The 15,521-nt window shown below is 29.9% G+C and overlaps 1 protein-coding gene across 6 annotated transcripts in view; it reads right to left on the bottom strand.

Annotated features, from left to right (window-relative positions):
• The window catches only part of LOC143042363 (protocadherin-9-like), a 71,407-nt gene that overhangs the window by 4,425 nt on the left and 51,461 nt on the right, over positions 1-15,521 (bottom strand). For 5 of the 6 annotated variants that reach the window (XM_076214640.1, XM_076214639.1, XM_076214643.1 and 2 more), the window contains 2 exons: positions 6,762-9,467; positions 2,458-2,517 (listed from right to left, as the gene is read on the bottom strand). In XM_076214640.1, the coding sequence (XP_076070755.1) occupies positions 2,458-2,517; positions 6,762-9,371 (2,670 nt within the window). In that variant the 5' untranslated portion in view covers positions 9,372-9,467. Of the gene's footprint in view, positions 1-2,457; positions 2,518-6,761; positions 9,468-15,119; positions 15,220-15,521 lie in introns of those variants that run through there. The other variant, XM_076214641.1, reaches the window with a different exon arrangement.

Below are 15,521 nucleotides of genomic sequence, written 5' to 3'. Positions count from 1 at the left end.
TGGAAAAGTGATGATGTGAAAAGAAAAAGATTAGTGGAAATTATAAGGAATCAATTTCATATCTTGCTTCAGTTCCTGAAGACAAAAAAATAATGTTCCAGTAGATATATGTCAACTTCAAAAATCAGAGTCATGGTGTTCATGGTTTTATAAAAGTTAAAAAATATTTTTATTTACAAGCAAAACTTTTTGTACATTCTTCCTTTCAATTTATTAAATATAATATTAATTTAACGGTGAATTTTAGAAACCAAATTTTTAACATGCTTACAATTTATACCAGTTTCCAAATGCAGTCGTTAAAAAGCCCCGGTTTCACCGAACAAAAGTCACATTTAGGCCTCTTTGTTAGTCATATTTTCTTATTTATTCATTAAATCGATTTTTATTTTTCTATATGGCACTAAGAAGTACAACCAGTGCAGAAACAGCAAGATATTATACAACGGTGAAACATCTTGTATGTGTTTATACTAATGCTCCGTTGGAATGCTTTCTCTACTAGACTTATTTGGAGAACAAAGTTCATTCTAACACTATTATGCAACAGATATACTTTATAATGGAAAAATGTTTTAAAAGTGGGACAAAAAGCTTCAACAAATACTTCAGTGCATTGAGTAATCATACATTCAAATAAAATGGCCGTAATCTTAATAAATAGTTCTAAAAACTAGATACAAATGAATTTCTTCTTTAAATTTGTAAAATCATTTCAGAATTTTTTTTTTATCACATATGACAAATATTGTTAGAAGTAGAGCTTATTCAAGGCTAAAATGGACAGCCATTATACAAGAAATTCTTGGACTAATAAAAAAAAAGAGTAGCAAGAAACAAAACAGCTGGGTCCTCTTCTTTTTTTATGGAATGTTTGATTTATATTGCGCCCAAATGGCAGAAATATACTAATGTTGCTTGTAAACGTTGTTAACTGCCTAATTCTAAAAAAAATCCTGAATCTTCCAATGCTATTTTAAGAGTTTTATTTTAGTCAGGTTGACCAACAGAAATATTCTAAAAAGATTAATGTGCCTTATTTTGTCACACCATTACAATTACTTTCTAGATTAAAATAGTGATAAAATTTATTGTCCATCTGACATGACTGAAATAAGTCCGCTACACTTAACCTCTACTTTAATGGTCATCTAAGGACCTACCTGTGGCAAAATTTTAAATACAGTTTTAGCTTAATGTTCGTTTTATTCTACTTGGGGTTAAACAGAAAACAAACAGTCTTACTTTTTATCACAGATAATTATGAAAGTATACAAACTACAGTTTCTATTTGACCAGTGTCAGCCAAAAGATTTGTATATTATTTGTATCGGAAGTTCTAATTAATATTGATTTGTGTTTTTCAATGTCTAAAAATGTCTTTAGTACTTGAAATATAGTTCTAAACAGGAAAACAAGTCTATGAGCTGATGAGAGCAATCATAAATTTCATACAGATCAAAATGTAATGTTGAAGTAAAGTTTAACGTGAGATAGAAATATTTATCAACTTTTCTTCTTTTAATTTTCACAAAACAGCTTTTGAATTGGAAGTCCTTTAAATTTAAATATTCATCATATCTCCTTTTTCAATGTAATCATACATCCTATTCAAACTATGACATTTTCTTTACAAATCAATAACATCATTAGTAAGCCTCCAATTCTAATAAAGTGGGAGGAGTCACATTCAATTTATGCAGATCAATATTCCATGGTTAAAATAATTTGAATTTAACCATTGTCAATTTCATAAAGTAAACTCTGGAAAGAGGAAAATTTGAATTTTAATAATCGCATCTGTTGTTGAGGCTGAATCAAATTTAGATTAAAATTTATTTATTCAGATAATGCCACATTGTTATCGGATAAAATCAATGAACTTTATGTGTATCTAAATTACTGGACATACAAAATATTAGTATTTTATGAATTTAATCGGGCAAGAGGAAGCGTGAAAATTTGAAAACCTTTATGAGGTCAATAGAGTACAGTCGAGATTAAACCATGTTAAAATATTAATTTCAAAATTCTCAATGAATGTTCACCATGTTCACAAAATGTGCTATGTTTATACAAAAATAATATGACTTTTCAAGAGTGAGAACAGTGTATTACTTTAATTATACAATTTTAGGTTCCTTTCAGTAAAATGTAATTAAGTGTCTAAGTTCCCATAGAAAATTGAAAGAGAATCTGCTTCTTATAAGCATACATATTAGGTTCTAGCAGTTCAGGTTTAATAGGGGCCTTAGTGGCCAAGTGGTCTAAGTAGCTACTACTGTAATCACAAGCCAGTCAACACTGAGGTTGTGAGTTCAAATCCTGCTCTTGCGGGTGCACTTGACTCCAAACTTAATTGACTAGGATTGTCAGTTTTCCTATCAAAGGTCAGTGGTATTCTCCAGGGATTTGAGTTATATCAAGTACAAAATTTTTAAGAGTTATTTCCCCTACCTGTCTATCATAGTTATAATTGTTGTCATCTTTCCCTTTACGAGGTGAATCTTTCTGTGACTGAAAAATAAATAGACATTCAAAATATAATTATACTCAAGCAAGTTTGAAATAGTTTTTTTTCCAACTTGTAGTTAAAAAATTTAATTTCTAAAATATTAAATTAAAGGGAGATAATTTTAACACTAAATCTGATAAAATGTTAAAAGCATTTAAAAACAATTACAAATTTCTATTTTAAACATTGTTAAATATTTGGAAATATTCATAGATTTTTTTTATATATTTGGATCATCAACTTTACTACATCACAGATTCAAATGATAGAGATAAAATAATGGTGTCAAATTTTTGGGTTGGTCATCACCAAAGTTTCATTAATGACGAATGAAATCTATGGATCAAAGCCTTTATCATCTTTATTCCATTATAAGTCGATTTCCCAGTAAATAAACATATATTTATCTATCCCTGTATTTGTTTTTAGAAATGGACACATTTGATAAAAGTTTTGTCAAATTTATATTACCAAAAACAAGCTTTGCGAATCTTACTGGGTATTTAAGGGTTTTAATTGTTTAAAGGTGAAAATGACAAAATGTTATATTTCTCATTTATCAATTAACAGAATCTTATTTTTAAGCCATTCATTTAGCTGTAATATGTTTTTGTTTCACCAAGCTTTACTAATAAATTAAAAGTCAAACCAAATATGAATAAATTCATCGATTATTTCTTGTAAGAAACAAAAGAAAAATTTCTAAGAACAGGTGCATTACATATACAGAAACACTTTAAAAAAATTTCCTTTATTCAAATTTAAAAGGTACAAAAGGAGACTTCTTGATTTGTGTTATAAATTTAAACATTGCTAAAGGTAAATACATGTAACTCCTTGATTTTTTTTTTATTATTTCAGAATGTATATATATGGAATAGTTTTAATGCAATGTCTGTTTATATCCATAATCTGAAGTTTTTTTTCAGAATTTACACGAGAAATTAGTTTTTACTCCATAGTCAAAAATAGGGATGGAAAATAAGTGATTGGGATTTAAACTAAAGAAACTAAGAGGCAATGAACTGTATGGTTAAGCATCCTAGCCAAACAAAAAGACAAGAACTAAAAACACTTGTTACACAAACCTATCTGATAAGAAATTGATAAGTTCTGAGTGTTTGTTTCAATTTAAAGTACATGCAGAAAAGTGACAAAACCACATTTTATCTTTGCTTAGAGATAACAGATCTTAAGTATTTCACTTAAAACAAGAAACAAAAACAAAATCTTTGCAACTAAAAAGAATACTTTGTGAAAAGAAATCGATTATAAAGAAAAAATAGTGACTTTTTATAGAAACAGATCCAGCTTTTCTTCCCCATTAAACACCTATCTAACAAAGAACCAAAAATCGTCAAATGTTCACAAACAGGATGAAAAGAGTTAAATTACCATATCAGTTTTAATCTCCTTTTGTGCATTTTTCTAAAACAAAGGTTGATTTGTGAAATAAAACAAATGAAGAAAGATGCTCTGGAAAGATAACTTTTAGAGAAAGAAAACAATAATATTTGAAGGCTCGGTTGATGAAGTTAGGTTTTTCACAAGGACAGATTTCAATATGGCTATTTAAAAGAGCGTGATGTTGCACAAAAAGAGGTTGGTTCAAGTTGCGTCATGTGATTCTATGTATTGTTGTAAGTTAATATATATACTATACAAATCATTGTTCTTTATATCGAGATTCAGCGCCAAATTTTATGAGAAAAGATTGTGATATGTTTATTTAGTAAACAAAAAAAATTGGCATAGTTTTGACATTTACTACAAATATTTCATACTTTTGTAAATGATAGAGATATAAATCTATTCAACATAAAAAAAAAAGTTATGATAATCAAATTTTCTGTACCAGCAATTACTCCTTATATTAAGTTTCAATTTCAGTTTGTATTTAAATTTGCTTATTCATAATACTAATAGTCACCAAAACAGCATGTTGAAAATATTGGCGCTGCATAAAACACATGAAATTTAAATACATTTGTAAATAGATGAAATATATTCATAAAAAACATGCCTACTATCATAACTTAGCATTCGACCAGCATATTATTATAATAAATTGAGACATCATTATCACTAACAAAGTTGACACGTGTCTTCCGGCAAGTCAATATGCAAATTATTTGAAGATAATAATCAATAATGTAACGAACGTTTCCATGATATTCACAATTTTTTTCTAGAAGGCAAAATGAATTCATCGTGTGGTATAATAGTTTTGTTTTTCACTCACTAATGTCAAATTAAATGAAAATTTAGTAGATAGCATCAGTCAAACTAAGTTCATTTATAAGTATACATATTTAGTATGTACTTTTTATGGCTTAAGTCCTCATTTCCCCCATTTTAGATCAAAAGCTTACATGAATTGCATTAGGCTTTTAAGTTTTAGCAGTTGGTATAATTAGCCTAACCTAACAAATTGACTACACTGGTAATGAGTCTATAACGTTTTCCTTGGACACTTTTTATACCTAAATTTCCTACACATTACCTGAATTAAACTTTTTAGGTAATGAAAAACCTGCTTTTATAATATTTTTGAGTTATAGAAAGGGGTACTGGTAGGGTATTTTTCAATTTGAAAAGGGAGGATGGAGGGGTTCATAATTTTATGTACTTCCCATAGAAAATGAACCATGTCATGACAAACAAATCTTGCAACATATAGCCAATTAAAGTCACAATGAAAATTAAGGTATAGTCAAACTTAATTTTTTTTTAGTTAAGAAAACATCAGAAAAAACATCCACTTAGCAATTATAACCTCAGAAACAGATATAATAACTGAGGTATTTTTATCACTCAAAAATATTTGCTGACTTTCTTTCTTTCTCACAAACCTCCAACGTCAAAATTGAACAGACAATTAGTATGAGGGAAACAGAAAAACAACCATTATCTGACCATTGGGTTCGTCCTGTGTACTGAATCATCACAAAAGATGTACTCATTAGCTAGAAGATTATCGCTGACCACAGAGCTAATGATTCAATAGGACGACAATGATGGTTTAAATAATACCTAAACGTTACGACACAATATGTAAGCCTGTGGTCTCAATTTATCTTAACACCTATACTTAAAAACATCAAAATGAAAGAACCCTCCACCGAGGAGTGGATTTACACGTACACAATACAGGAAATATACAAATCGACAAGATTTGTTCAAGTCTATAAGAACTTATCATTCAAAATCATTGGCTTTGTTTGGCACGTCTTACAATCAATTTTGGAATCTGATCTGCTCAGAGTTATGTTTCACACCTATAGAAACTTGATAAACCTGATACAGTTTTTCAAAACGTGTGACGACCCATGCTGGTGAAGACTTATTTTGTAGACTTTAAAACAAAGTCAAAGAGGGCACTGGGAATAGGACTGAAAATCGTACCCCTGCTTGCAAAACAAAAATACAAAAAATTTTGAAATCTGTATCCAAAACACATACAAGACATACATTTTTGACATAGTATAAAAAATTGCAACAGACCCACTTTACCATGTTTAACATGTTTAAATCGACCATATCTCCACATATATTTTAACTATTTTAAACTAATTATCAAAAGGTCAGGTTGAAAAAATGACCTTAATTCAATTAAACTCATCAGATTAATGATTTGAATGAATAAAACCCTGTACTAAAAGACTTTAAATGTGGTTTGATCAAATTGTGTATTAATCCTAAAGTTACAATACTAATGGGTAAAGAATTTTTATGTGAATTTCAACTGATTGACTTCATTTATAGATCATGTGGATCAAGAAAACCTTTTACAAAAATTATTTTTAAATCAATTAACACTTTAAACTGCAATTATATTTACTTCTTTTCCACTAAAATTTTAGGCTAAAAATACTTGGAAACAGTCACTAACTTAAAGTTCTTTCTATCCTCTAAATAAATCAATCAGAAATTAGGATGAGAAGAAGTCAAAATGTAATTGATTTGACATGGGTAAATGCTTGGTCCCTTCTCAATGATATTCCAGTACATCACTCCCCTTTTTCATAATTTTATAAATTCAGAAATTATTGCAAAGTTTTTAATAATTGGAATAATGTGACTAGATGATTATCGCAACAACAAAAACTCATATTCTCATATCTTTATGTATATTTTCCTAAAATCACTATCATTATAACCTTGTATTTTCGTCCATTCTTAAAAATTTGCAATAATAAAGAAGTGCAATAATTTTGGAATTGATAGTAATGAATAATATTCTTACAGTAAAGGCATCAATTATCTTCTCTTTGGTACAAACTGTTCCAACTTTAACTCTCTGATTATTCTTGTCATTGAATTGAAAGTTTTTTGGGTGAGCCTGGACTTGGTCATATTGGGGAGGTCGATTATTCTCCAAATAGCGCTCATTTTTACCACATGCTATATTCTTATTCCGTAGGAAGCAGATAACTGCAATGAGTGCAACAGCAACGACAAATGTCACACAAACAACACAGACCACAATCAGGATATACTCTTTGCTCTCTTCAGAAGTAGCATTGACATACAGAATACTAATTTTAAGTTCTGCTGTTTCATTTAATGATGGTCGACCTCGGTCTTTGGCCTCAATTTTTAATCTGAAATTCTTATCTCTCACTGTATTTGATACCTTTTTCACATGCAAACTTCCAGTAGAAGGATTGAGATAGAACAAGTTTTCATCATCACCAGAAAGAATAAAAAAGTTCACTTTTCCATTTTCCTCATAGTCCAAATCATAAGCTTGTATTGTTGCAATGATAGAATCGACAGGCAATGTGTTTGGAATTTGAATTGTGTTGTTAGCATTCTTTGGAAATGTGAAAATTGGCTTGTTATCATTTTTGTCAGTTATGGTGACTCTTACTGTTACTGTGCTTGTCAAAGATGGTGTCCCTTTATCTACAGCAATAACAGGGAAATCGTAATGACTTCTGTGCTCTCTATCAAATATTTTTAGAGTAGTGACTTGTCCGTTTGTAAATACATTAAATGGTATTGAAGATGTATCTGAATTAGGATCAAGAGAGTATACAATTTGAGCATTGGTTCCTTGATCAGGGTCAATGGCCGACACAACTTCTACGTTTGTTCCATTTGGCATGTTTTCAGAAACTTGGAAATCAAAAATCATTTTGACGAATTGTGGTTTATTGTCATTCTCATCTTTAATATTCACAACAACTGGAGCTTTGGATTCCATCGGTGGGACTCCATGGTCTTTAGCCACAACTTCGAAAGTGAGACGAGCCGTTGTTTCTCTATCGAACAGTTGATTGGTTGTAACTTCTCCTGTCTGTGGATTAACTTTAAATCTTAGATCAGAACTTGGAGAAATTGCATAAGTTATTTTTCCATTGTCACCAGCGTCAATGTCTGTGGCAGGAACTGTAAGTAAAGGTGCACCTGCTGGTGTGTTTTCTAGAAGGTCAACTTGATAATAATATAGGGAAAACCTTGGTGGATTGTCATTTTCATCCTTTAGTATAATCTGAAAATGTACTGATCCATCCATTTCTGGTAAACCTTTGTCTTTACAAGTGACTGTAACATTATGAATAGCAGTGCTCTCCCTGTCAAGTTTATGTTGCACAATTAGTCTAAAATCTGTGTCTGATATCCGTGAAAGTCCAAAATATGTACTATATGTTTGGCATGTTACAACACCATTGTCTCCTGAGTCCATGTCCTTCACCTTGATAACTGCAACAAGAACATCTATTTCTGATTTCTCACTAATCAACACGGCATCTCCATCTCGTTCATTTGATAAAAAGTTCACTGAGACTTCTGGTGCATTATTGCCACTGTCTTGAACATGAACATTTACTGTTGCCTGTGAACTGAGTGGAGTATTTCCTCTATCTACCGCTTCAACTATCACTGTATATACTTTATTTTGTTCATATTCCAGTTTTTTAGCAGTTGTAAGCTTCCCTAAGGCATCAACAGTAAAAGAGTCATTAATTTCTTTAGCTTGGAAGCTTTTTAAACGATAAAATACCTGTCCATTTTTGCCACTGTCGATATCCACTGCTGTGAGGTGCTTGACTAAAGTTCCAGCCGGTGATGTTTCGTCTAAATTTACATTCACCTCTGACTCTGAAAATAATGGCTTGTTGTCATTTTCATCCACAATATTAACATGGATAGTCAGGGTTCCGGTTCTTAAAGGGCTGCCGTTATCATATGCCTTCAGATATAATGTATATGATGGTGTTCTCTCTCTGTCTAATTCATTATGCACCGATATATACAATGCTTTATTTCCGTCAATATTTTCTTCCAAAAGTTTCAAATCGTCTTTTCCACTTTGACTTGTTAAACTATAAGAGGCTATTCCATTTCCTTTCCCAGTATCTAAATCCCTAGCACCTTGTATTGAAAATTTGCTATATTGAGCTGTCGATTCGGAAATATTCAAAGTCAGTTCATTTGGTTCAAACTTGGGGTCGTTATCATTCAAGTCGGTAACATTCACCCTTATATCTATGATATGGAATATATCCTTTTTATGTGCAAGAATTTTAAAATCAAAATAGCAATCTTCTAAATACAAACATATTCCAACTCCTTCTCTGTCAATGATAGTATTTGTATAGAGATGACTAGACAGAGGGTCGAGACGAAAAAGATGACGTTGTTCATCTTTAATGTCATAGAAATCATATGTTATGCCGGTAAGTTCTTCTGCTGAATATTTTTCTCTCAATTTGGATTCGGTTAAAATATTCCCAATTAGTGTAGAATTTGGTCTATCCTCTAGTAGAATAAATGTAATGTTTTGTGATGAACATAATGTTAATACTGAAATCAGCACAATGATTGATAGTACCATGATGGTAGCCATTTTGAATGTAATAACTCCTGTTGCTACAATTATCTTGTTCCCATGTCTTCCTTATTTAGTCAGTTCCTCGTAAAGTACCATAGAATTCTTCGAAATCTGGAAGAAAAAAATGTATATCTTTTAATGTTGTTTTTTGTATTAATGTTCTAATCAAATTTGAGTTTGAACTAAGTACTGCAAACATGTAATACAACATACTAAACTGACATATAAATAGGAAAATATGTAAATAAATGTTTGTTAAGTGAAAAACACATATACAAGCTTTTGGTAACACTTGTTTATGATGAGGTTCAAATCTGTCTGATGTTGTATCTAAATGCATTCATAACTGGCTTACATTCCCATAAATACTTCCTAATGATACTGAGATTATTTTTTTACAATGTTATCAAAAGTATAGAAAAACACTGTGTGCTTGTTAAACAATATAACCTTAAATCATCGCTAAAATAAAACAGGTGTTAATCCATCCTTATTTATATTTCCCCAAAATAATGTTAGCTGAAACTATAGTCCAACACAAGTGTATAGTGACTATCCAAAGTATCTATACAGTGCTAAGACCTCGGACCAACAGAACTGGATAAGGACACCAGCTGTGATTGACTTCTTTTGTAGTACTATATAAAATGTTATCACAAAAATTTGACGTTTACAAGTAGTTTTTCGTATTCATTATTTGTCAAATCAACACCTTATTCCTCAATACATATTTGTGTTGATATCATGAATATTATTATCAATTCGGAAGCGTGTTGGAATTAATTAAAATTTGTATCAATTTTCTGACAGAAATATTGGTCGCTATTCTTCAGCCATTATTAATTACCATGGCTGAAAGGTGCTAAGATGTTCCACGTCTGTTCCGATAATTATTGAAATGTTAACTGTTTGCATAATTGTACACAACTGAATCATACAGGTGGGTTTAGATTTTTTCTGCCAATTAACATACAATCCTGTGAGATTTCAAACTTTTTTTCGTATCCTTTGAACACGTCTTTGATGCACTTTACCAATTAGGAGGGAAATGTTAGAATTCGGTATATGTACACTTTGAAATAATTTTATCCAAATACAATTCAACAATAACAAGTTGATTATGTCAACGTCAAAACATTTTTTTTTCAAATTGAACAGGAACCTACAATTTGAACAAGAAATTTGCTCAACTTGTGCAAATACAAAACAAGTAAACCCTTATTGTCATTTACTTTTGGACTCCGTGTGAGAGATCCATGGAAATATAATAGAGTTGGTAAACACTTCATCTGAGGGGACGATACAATGTAAATAAGAAACTACTTGGATAAATAGTAACTATTAATTGTATCGAACTTTTGAGAGACAAAATTTGCTTGTCACAGTTTTCGTTATTGATTTCGGCATAAAGTGGCGTCAGACAGATCCGTTTTACTATAACAAAGTTTTGAAAGATAAATTTGATAAAATCATAATCACTATAATTAGCATAATGCAAGTTTATTTTAGAAAGTTACTTTTAGATAATAAGATTATAATTTTCATTAAATTACAGGGTAAAAGTGATTTCCTAAGAAAACAGTTACTCTTCTGTTATTGCAGGTCAAATTATGTAATGAAATAAAATACACACAATATTCAAATATTTTGAAAATTTCACGCAAATATTTTCATAGTTTTTGATTATTAACAAATAAACATTTATAAGAACTTATTCACCTGATAGAGAGAGAGAAACAAGTTAAATTTAAGGTATATATACTAACAAACTTACATATAATATTTGTAAATAGTCATCCCAACTTTATTTTTACGGCATATCTTAAACAAAGGCAATTATTATTTCCACTTTAAAAGATTTATCCCAATCATGGTACAAAATATGACACACATTTTTATTTTGAGAACAACAAATTCAAAATCAAAGTTCCGATCAAAGAACCCACACAGAATAAATATAATGTAAAGTTTAATGCGTTCATTAAGTTAATCAACAAGAAGACACACCATTTAAATCCTCAAAGGTTAATGATTTTAACAGGAATAAAAACAATGTGTTTAATTAGAAGAATAGGCGATGACAAGAACTGATGATCATGTAGATAATTTGTATTTTATACACCTATCACATTTGCATAATGTCTGCATGCCTGTTACCGTCAACATCATTTTTCATATCTATTCCTATCATAAAAATAAATGCTTGAATGTATATTTTATATGTTTGTATGTGTTCTGCATAAATTTGTACCAAAAATAATAAATAGGCCATGTCATAATAATTATGGTCATAATTATTTTTGAAAAAGTATTTAAATTAAGAATTCATGTCGCCATGAAGAGTTATTTCAACAATATTTCAAAAATTTCAACAATATGTAAAATTTCAGTGATTTTGTCTCATTTATAGCAAAAACTATTAATGTAGTAAACATTTTTGTATTGGCTAATAATACTGAATCAAATTGCAACTACTTGACACAAATAAAAAGGATCCTGCACTTTTGAAAAAAGAAATTTTTTATGCTTAAAGGTGTGAGTTAAGAAAGCCTATTTTTAAGAACCGGCCTCACAATATTTATGGCAAGACAATTATCATAGTTGCAAAATAATAGTCAGTTCTTTTGTTCTGAAGCAAAATTATAACATCAGTACCAAAACATAATTTGTAATTCAAGACACTTCAGAATTATTTTTTTTTTGCATCATTTTATTTAATTCAAAGAATGAGTTCATAATTTAAGTTACTTATAAATTGCACTGAAAATTGCCTGTTACCTGCATCGATTTATGTTAACTTGCTTTTTCTGTAGCTTGTTAAAATCAATCCATAGTCCTTCCTACTTCATATGCACTTAGTAAACAACCATAAAAATAAGACCACACGGAAATACGTAACACCACTAAAGATTCAATATTACGAAACACGTTCCAATATTGAGCACATTGAACAAGACTAAAGTCAAGTTTAAAACACGATCTGTCCAATTTATTATGTCATACAAAGTCTTCCATTGACATTAAACTTAAAAACAAGCATATTAAAGAAGAAATATTGTGTCTAATATTAAATATACGTGATTAATCAAAAATACAAGTAGCTGATTGTAACTTCTCTTCATTTTTAAAGTTAAAAACAATCTCACTTAAAACTTCAGCCAAACTGTAAGTTTCTCTTGAAAGTCAAATTTAATCCAGCGAGCAGACGACAGTATAACCCTGTCTTCTGTTAGATCACCACAGCATATTTATGTTGCCAGCAGCATTAAGAGTTCTTTTCACTACAGGGAACAAGTTTTCTTTTCTACTGGTGCCCATTTTGACAAAACTTGAAAAATGTTTTAAAACGCTACTTTTTAAAGGCCCGAATTTATCGAAGATAATTGTTTTTGATTCTTTGCAAGTGAAAAACAAAGTTAAGAAAACAACTTAGTTTAATGAAGCAACAACCCAATTTGTTCCTCATTTGAACGATTTTATCATTAGGAAGCTTGTGTTACTAACATCCGAATGTTTTCATTTCATTTACGCTAAACACACAGAAAATTTGTGTTTCTGAGAGAATAATCTGGGATGGAGTATTTAAATCTGTATATGATACAGTAAAGAAACAATGAGCAAGTCTTGGTGACATGGTTATTAAAATTAAATCACACATGAAATAATCATTATCAACTGTTTATTCTTCTGTTAGTATACTCAGGGATTTTGACTTTGATGAAAGTTAGGCTATATAACATGTATAAGTACATAGGCTTGGTTCAAAAGAAAATGTTTTAAGAAAGTCAGTTGTCTCCTATCAGTTCCTAAATCTATAGGGGGGAAAAAGAGTACCAAAATAGCTTTTGTTTTTCAAATTCTTATAAATTTCAATTTGCATAAAGATAAAATGTCCCTCTTCATCACTAAGAAGTAAAAAAAAATGTAACTTGTTTGGAAGCTGGTGTTCTAGAGGAGTTTTTAGGATGAAGAAGTTATCTGAAGGATCGAGACTATAATATTCTGATTAAATATTACTTATATGGAGAAGTTTACTTTTTTTCATTGAATCCGTATACGTTTTAAAAGTCTGTTTTCATTTCTACAATGGTTTGATAACATATGTCACTTCGACTCATCATGATAACTTAACAAAAAGTTTGATAAGCAGGGGGTATAGACTGTAGAACGGAAGAAATCCTAAACCTCGTAAATCTATCAAATTTCACTTCTCTATATATTTATGTCGACATTCAAACCCGATTTTGTTTAATGTATATCCTATAATCATTCAGTATATCAGCCGGAAACTTCGTCTGATTCTAACTTTTAAATACTCATATTTGTTATTGGAGTATCAAAATACGATCATTTATGCTAATCCAGTCAAATTTTATAGCTTCCCTCGTAAAATCCTTGCTAACAAGAAGCAAGAAGGTCAATGAACAATATGGATATTTTACTGTTTACAACTTAATCAGACACACAAATTCAACTGTTCCTAGTTTTTATTTTTCAAATATTAAACTGTATTTCTACTTCATATTACTTGTAAAGAATATTTATCCAAACTTTAGCTTCAAATTAGGGATTCACTAAGTTTATACTTATATTTTCTAGTAACAAATTTATGAATACAAAATGGAGAAATTCATATTTGAACTAAATGAAATTGAAATTAACTATACATAAATAAGCATGATTAATTCAAATTATCAGGAGTTGCAACTTCAATCTTTATGCAATTATAACCAAGTCTAGAAGAATATCTATTTGGAAATTCCCTTTTTCAATGAAATAAAATCTACTGCATTTTTAAAATTTCAAAATACTTTAGATGTTTTTACACAGGAAATATATTTTCTATCTTGACCCCTTAGAGCCAAACTTCACACCTGGAATCAACAAATCTACCAAATAATCGTCAAATGTACAAAACAGTGGTCATTTATCTCTATAAGGAATTCAAAGCCTTTCAATACTTCCTTTCACTAATAACTCGTACAAAGAAATCGTAACGTTTCTCCATTGATGAAGTTTCTACATTTAAAGCTTGAAACTCTCAAATGGGCCAATAATAATTAATTACAGCGGATTAAAAGTGACACAAGGCAAACCCTATTACAGAAAGAAATGCCTTATATAGAGAGTTAAATAATCAGGCAAAATTTTCAGCGAGCCATTGCTTTCTCAGGTTTATTATTGTCGGCAAGATCATTTCCATAAAATACTAATTATTATTATTGAAAATGAATATTTAACGGTTATTTATTACTTTTAATTGTGCTCACGTCAGTTTTCAAACTTTTGAGTTATATCCTAGACATTGGGTTTTTGTGTCTATATATGAATAATACAAAATACAATCTATATCCAGAAAATAATGAGGCATTTAATTCAATATTCTATTAATTTTCATTTGAAATAACACATACACTTGAATATTTTAGTCAATACATTTAGTATATAAAAATCAGCAACTCTAGCTTTCCCCTGAAAAAGTGTTATTCTATCAATTCTACTAAGTGTGAAAACTTGCTTAAAGACTTGGAAAGTACCCACAGAAAAAGACACAAATACTTTTTAGAAAAAAAGAACAAAAAAAAAGAGATGTTATTTTAAATGTCATCAAAAGTTTCACTATTTTCTTTCCAAAAAAAATTTAAGTTCTAATCTTCTATTTATACTCTTCAATAGGCTACAGAAACTATATCAAAGCGGAAACAAAAATTTAAATTTCAAAATCTTATGCAAATACAATGTTAAAGTCATCTAAAAACTTACCAGTTTTCACTAATATAAGTTATAATTTCCAATTTCATAAGTTCACAAAAGGGCAAAATTCAGTCACCACTCGAAAAAGCTTATAGTCCTCTGATATGATTACATATTGTTGGGGATTTACCTCAAAGCATCGTGGGTAGATCACATGGGATAAGAAATGAACAGATAAACATCCTTAAAAGTCAAAAACAATGTCCATCAATCGGGCTGAACAGCTATGCATGGTTTTCCACAAAAATTATCAAGAAAAACAATCTATTTTTGTTTCACAATCTTGTGAGCGAGAATTTAAACAAGTGCAGCAGATCAGCTGTGAATCTTTGTCACCTTTTGTTTTATAGATGTGTTTGTAAATTCAGATGTTAAACAAAAAGGATGAACAGATTTTTTTTTTACTGTATA

The sequence above is a fragment of the Mytilus galloprovincialis genome, chromosome 8 (genome assembly GCF_965363235.1).
Source record: "Mytilus galloprovincialis chromosome 8, xbMytGall1.hap1.1, whole genome shotgun sequence".
Lineage (NCBI taxonomy): Eukaryota > Metazoa > Mollusca > Bivalvia > Mytilida > Mytilidae > Mytilus > Mytilus galloprovincialis.
This window is presented reverse-complemented; position numbering and strand designations above follow the sequence as displayed.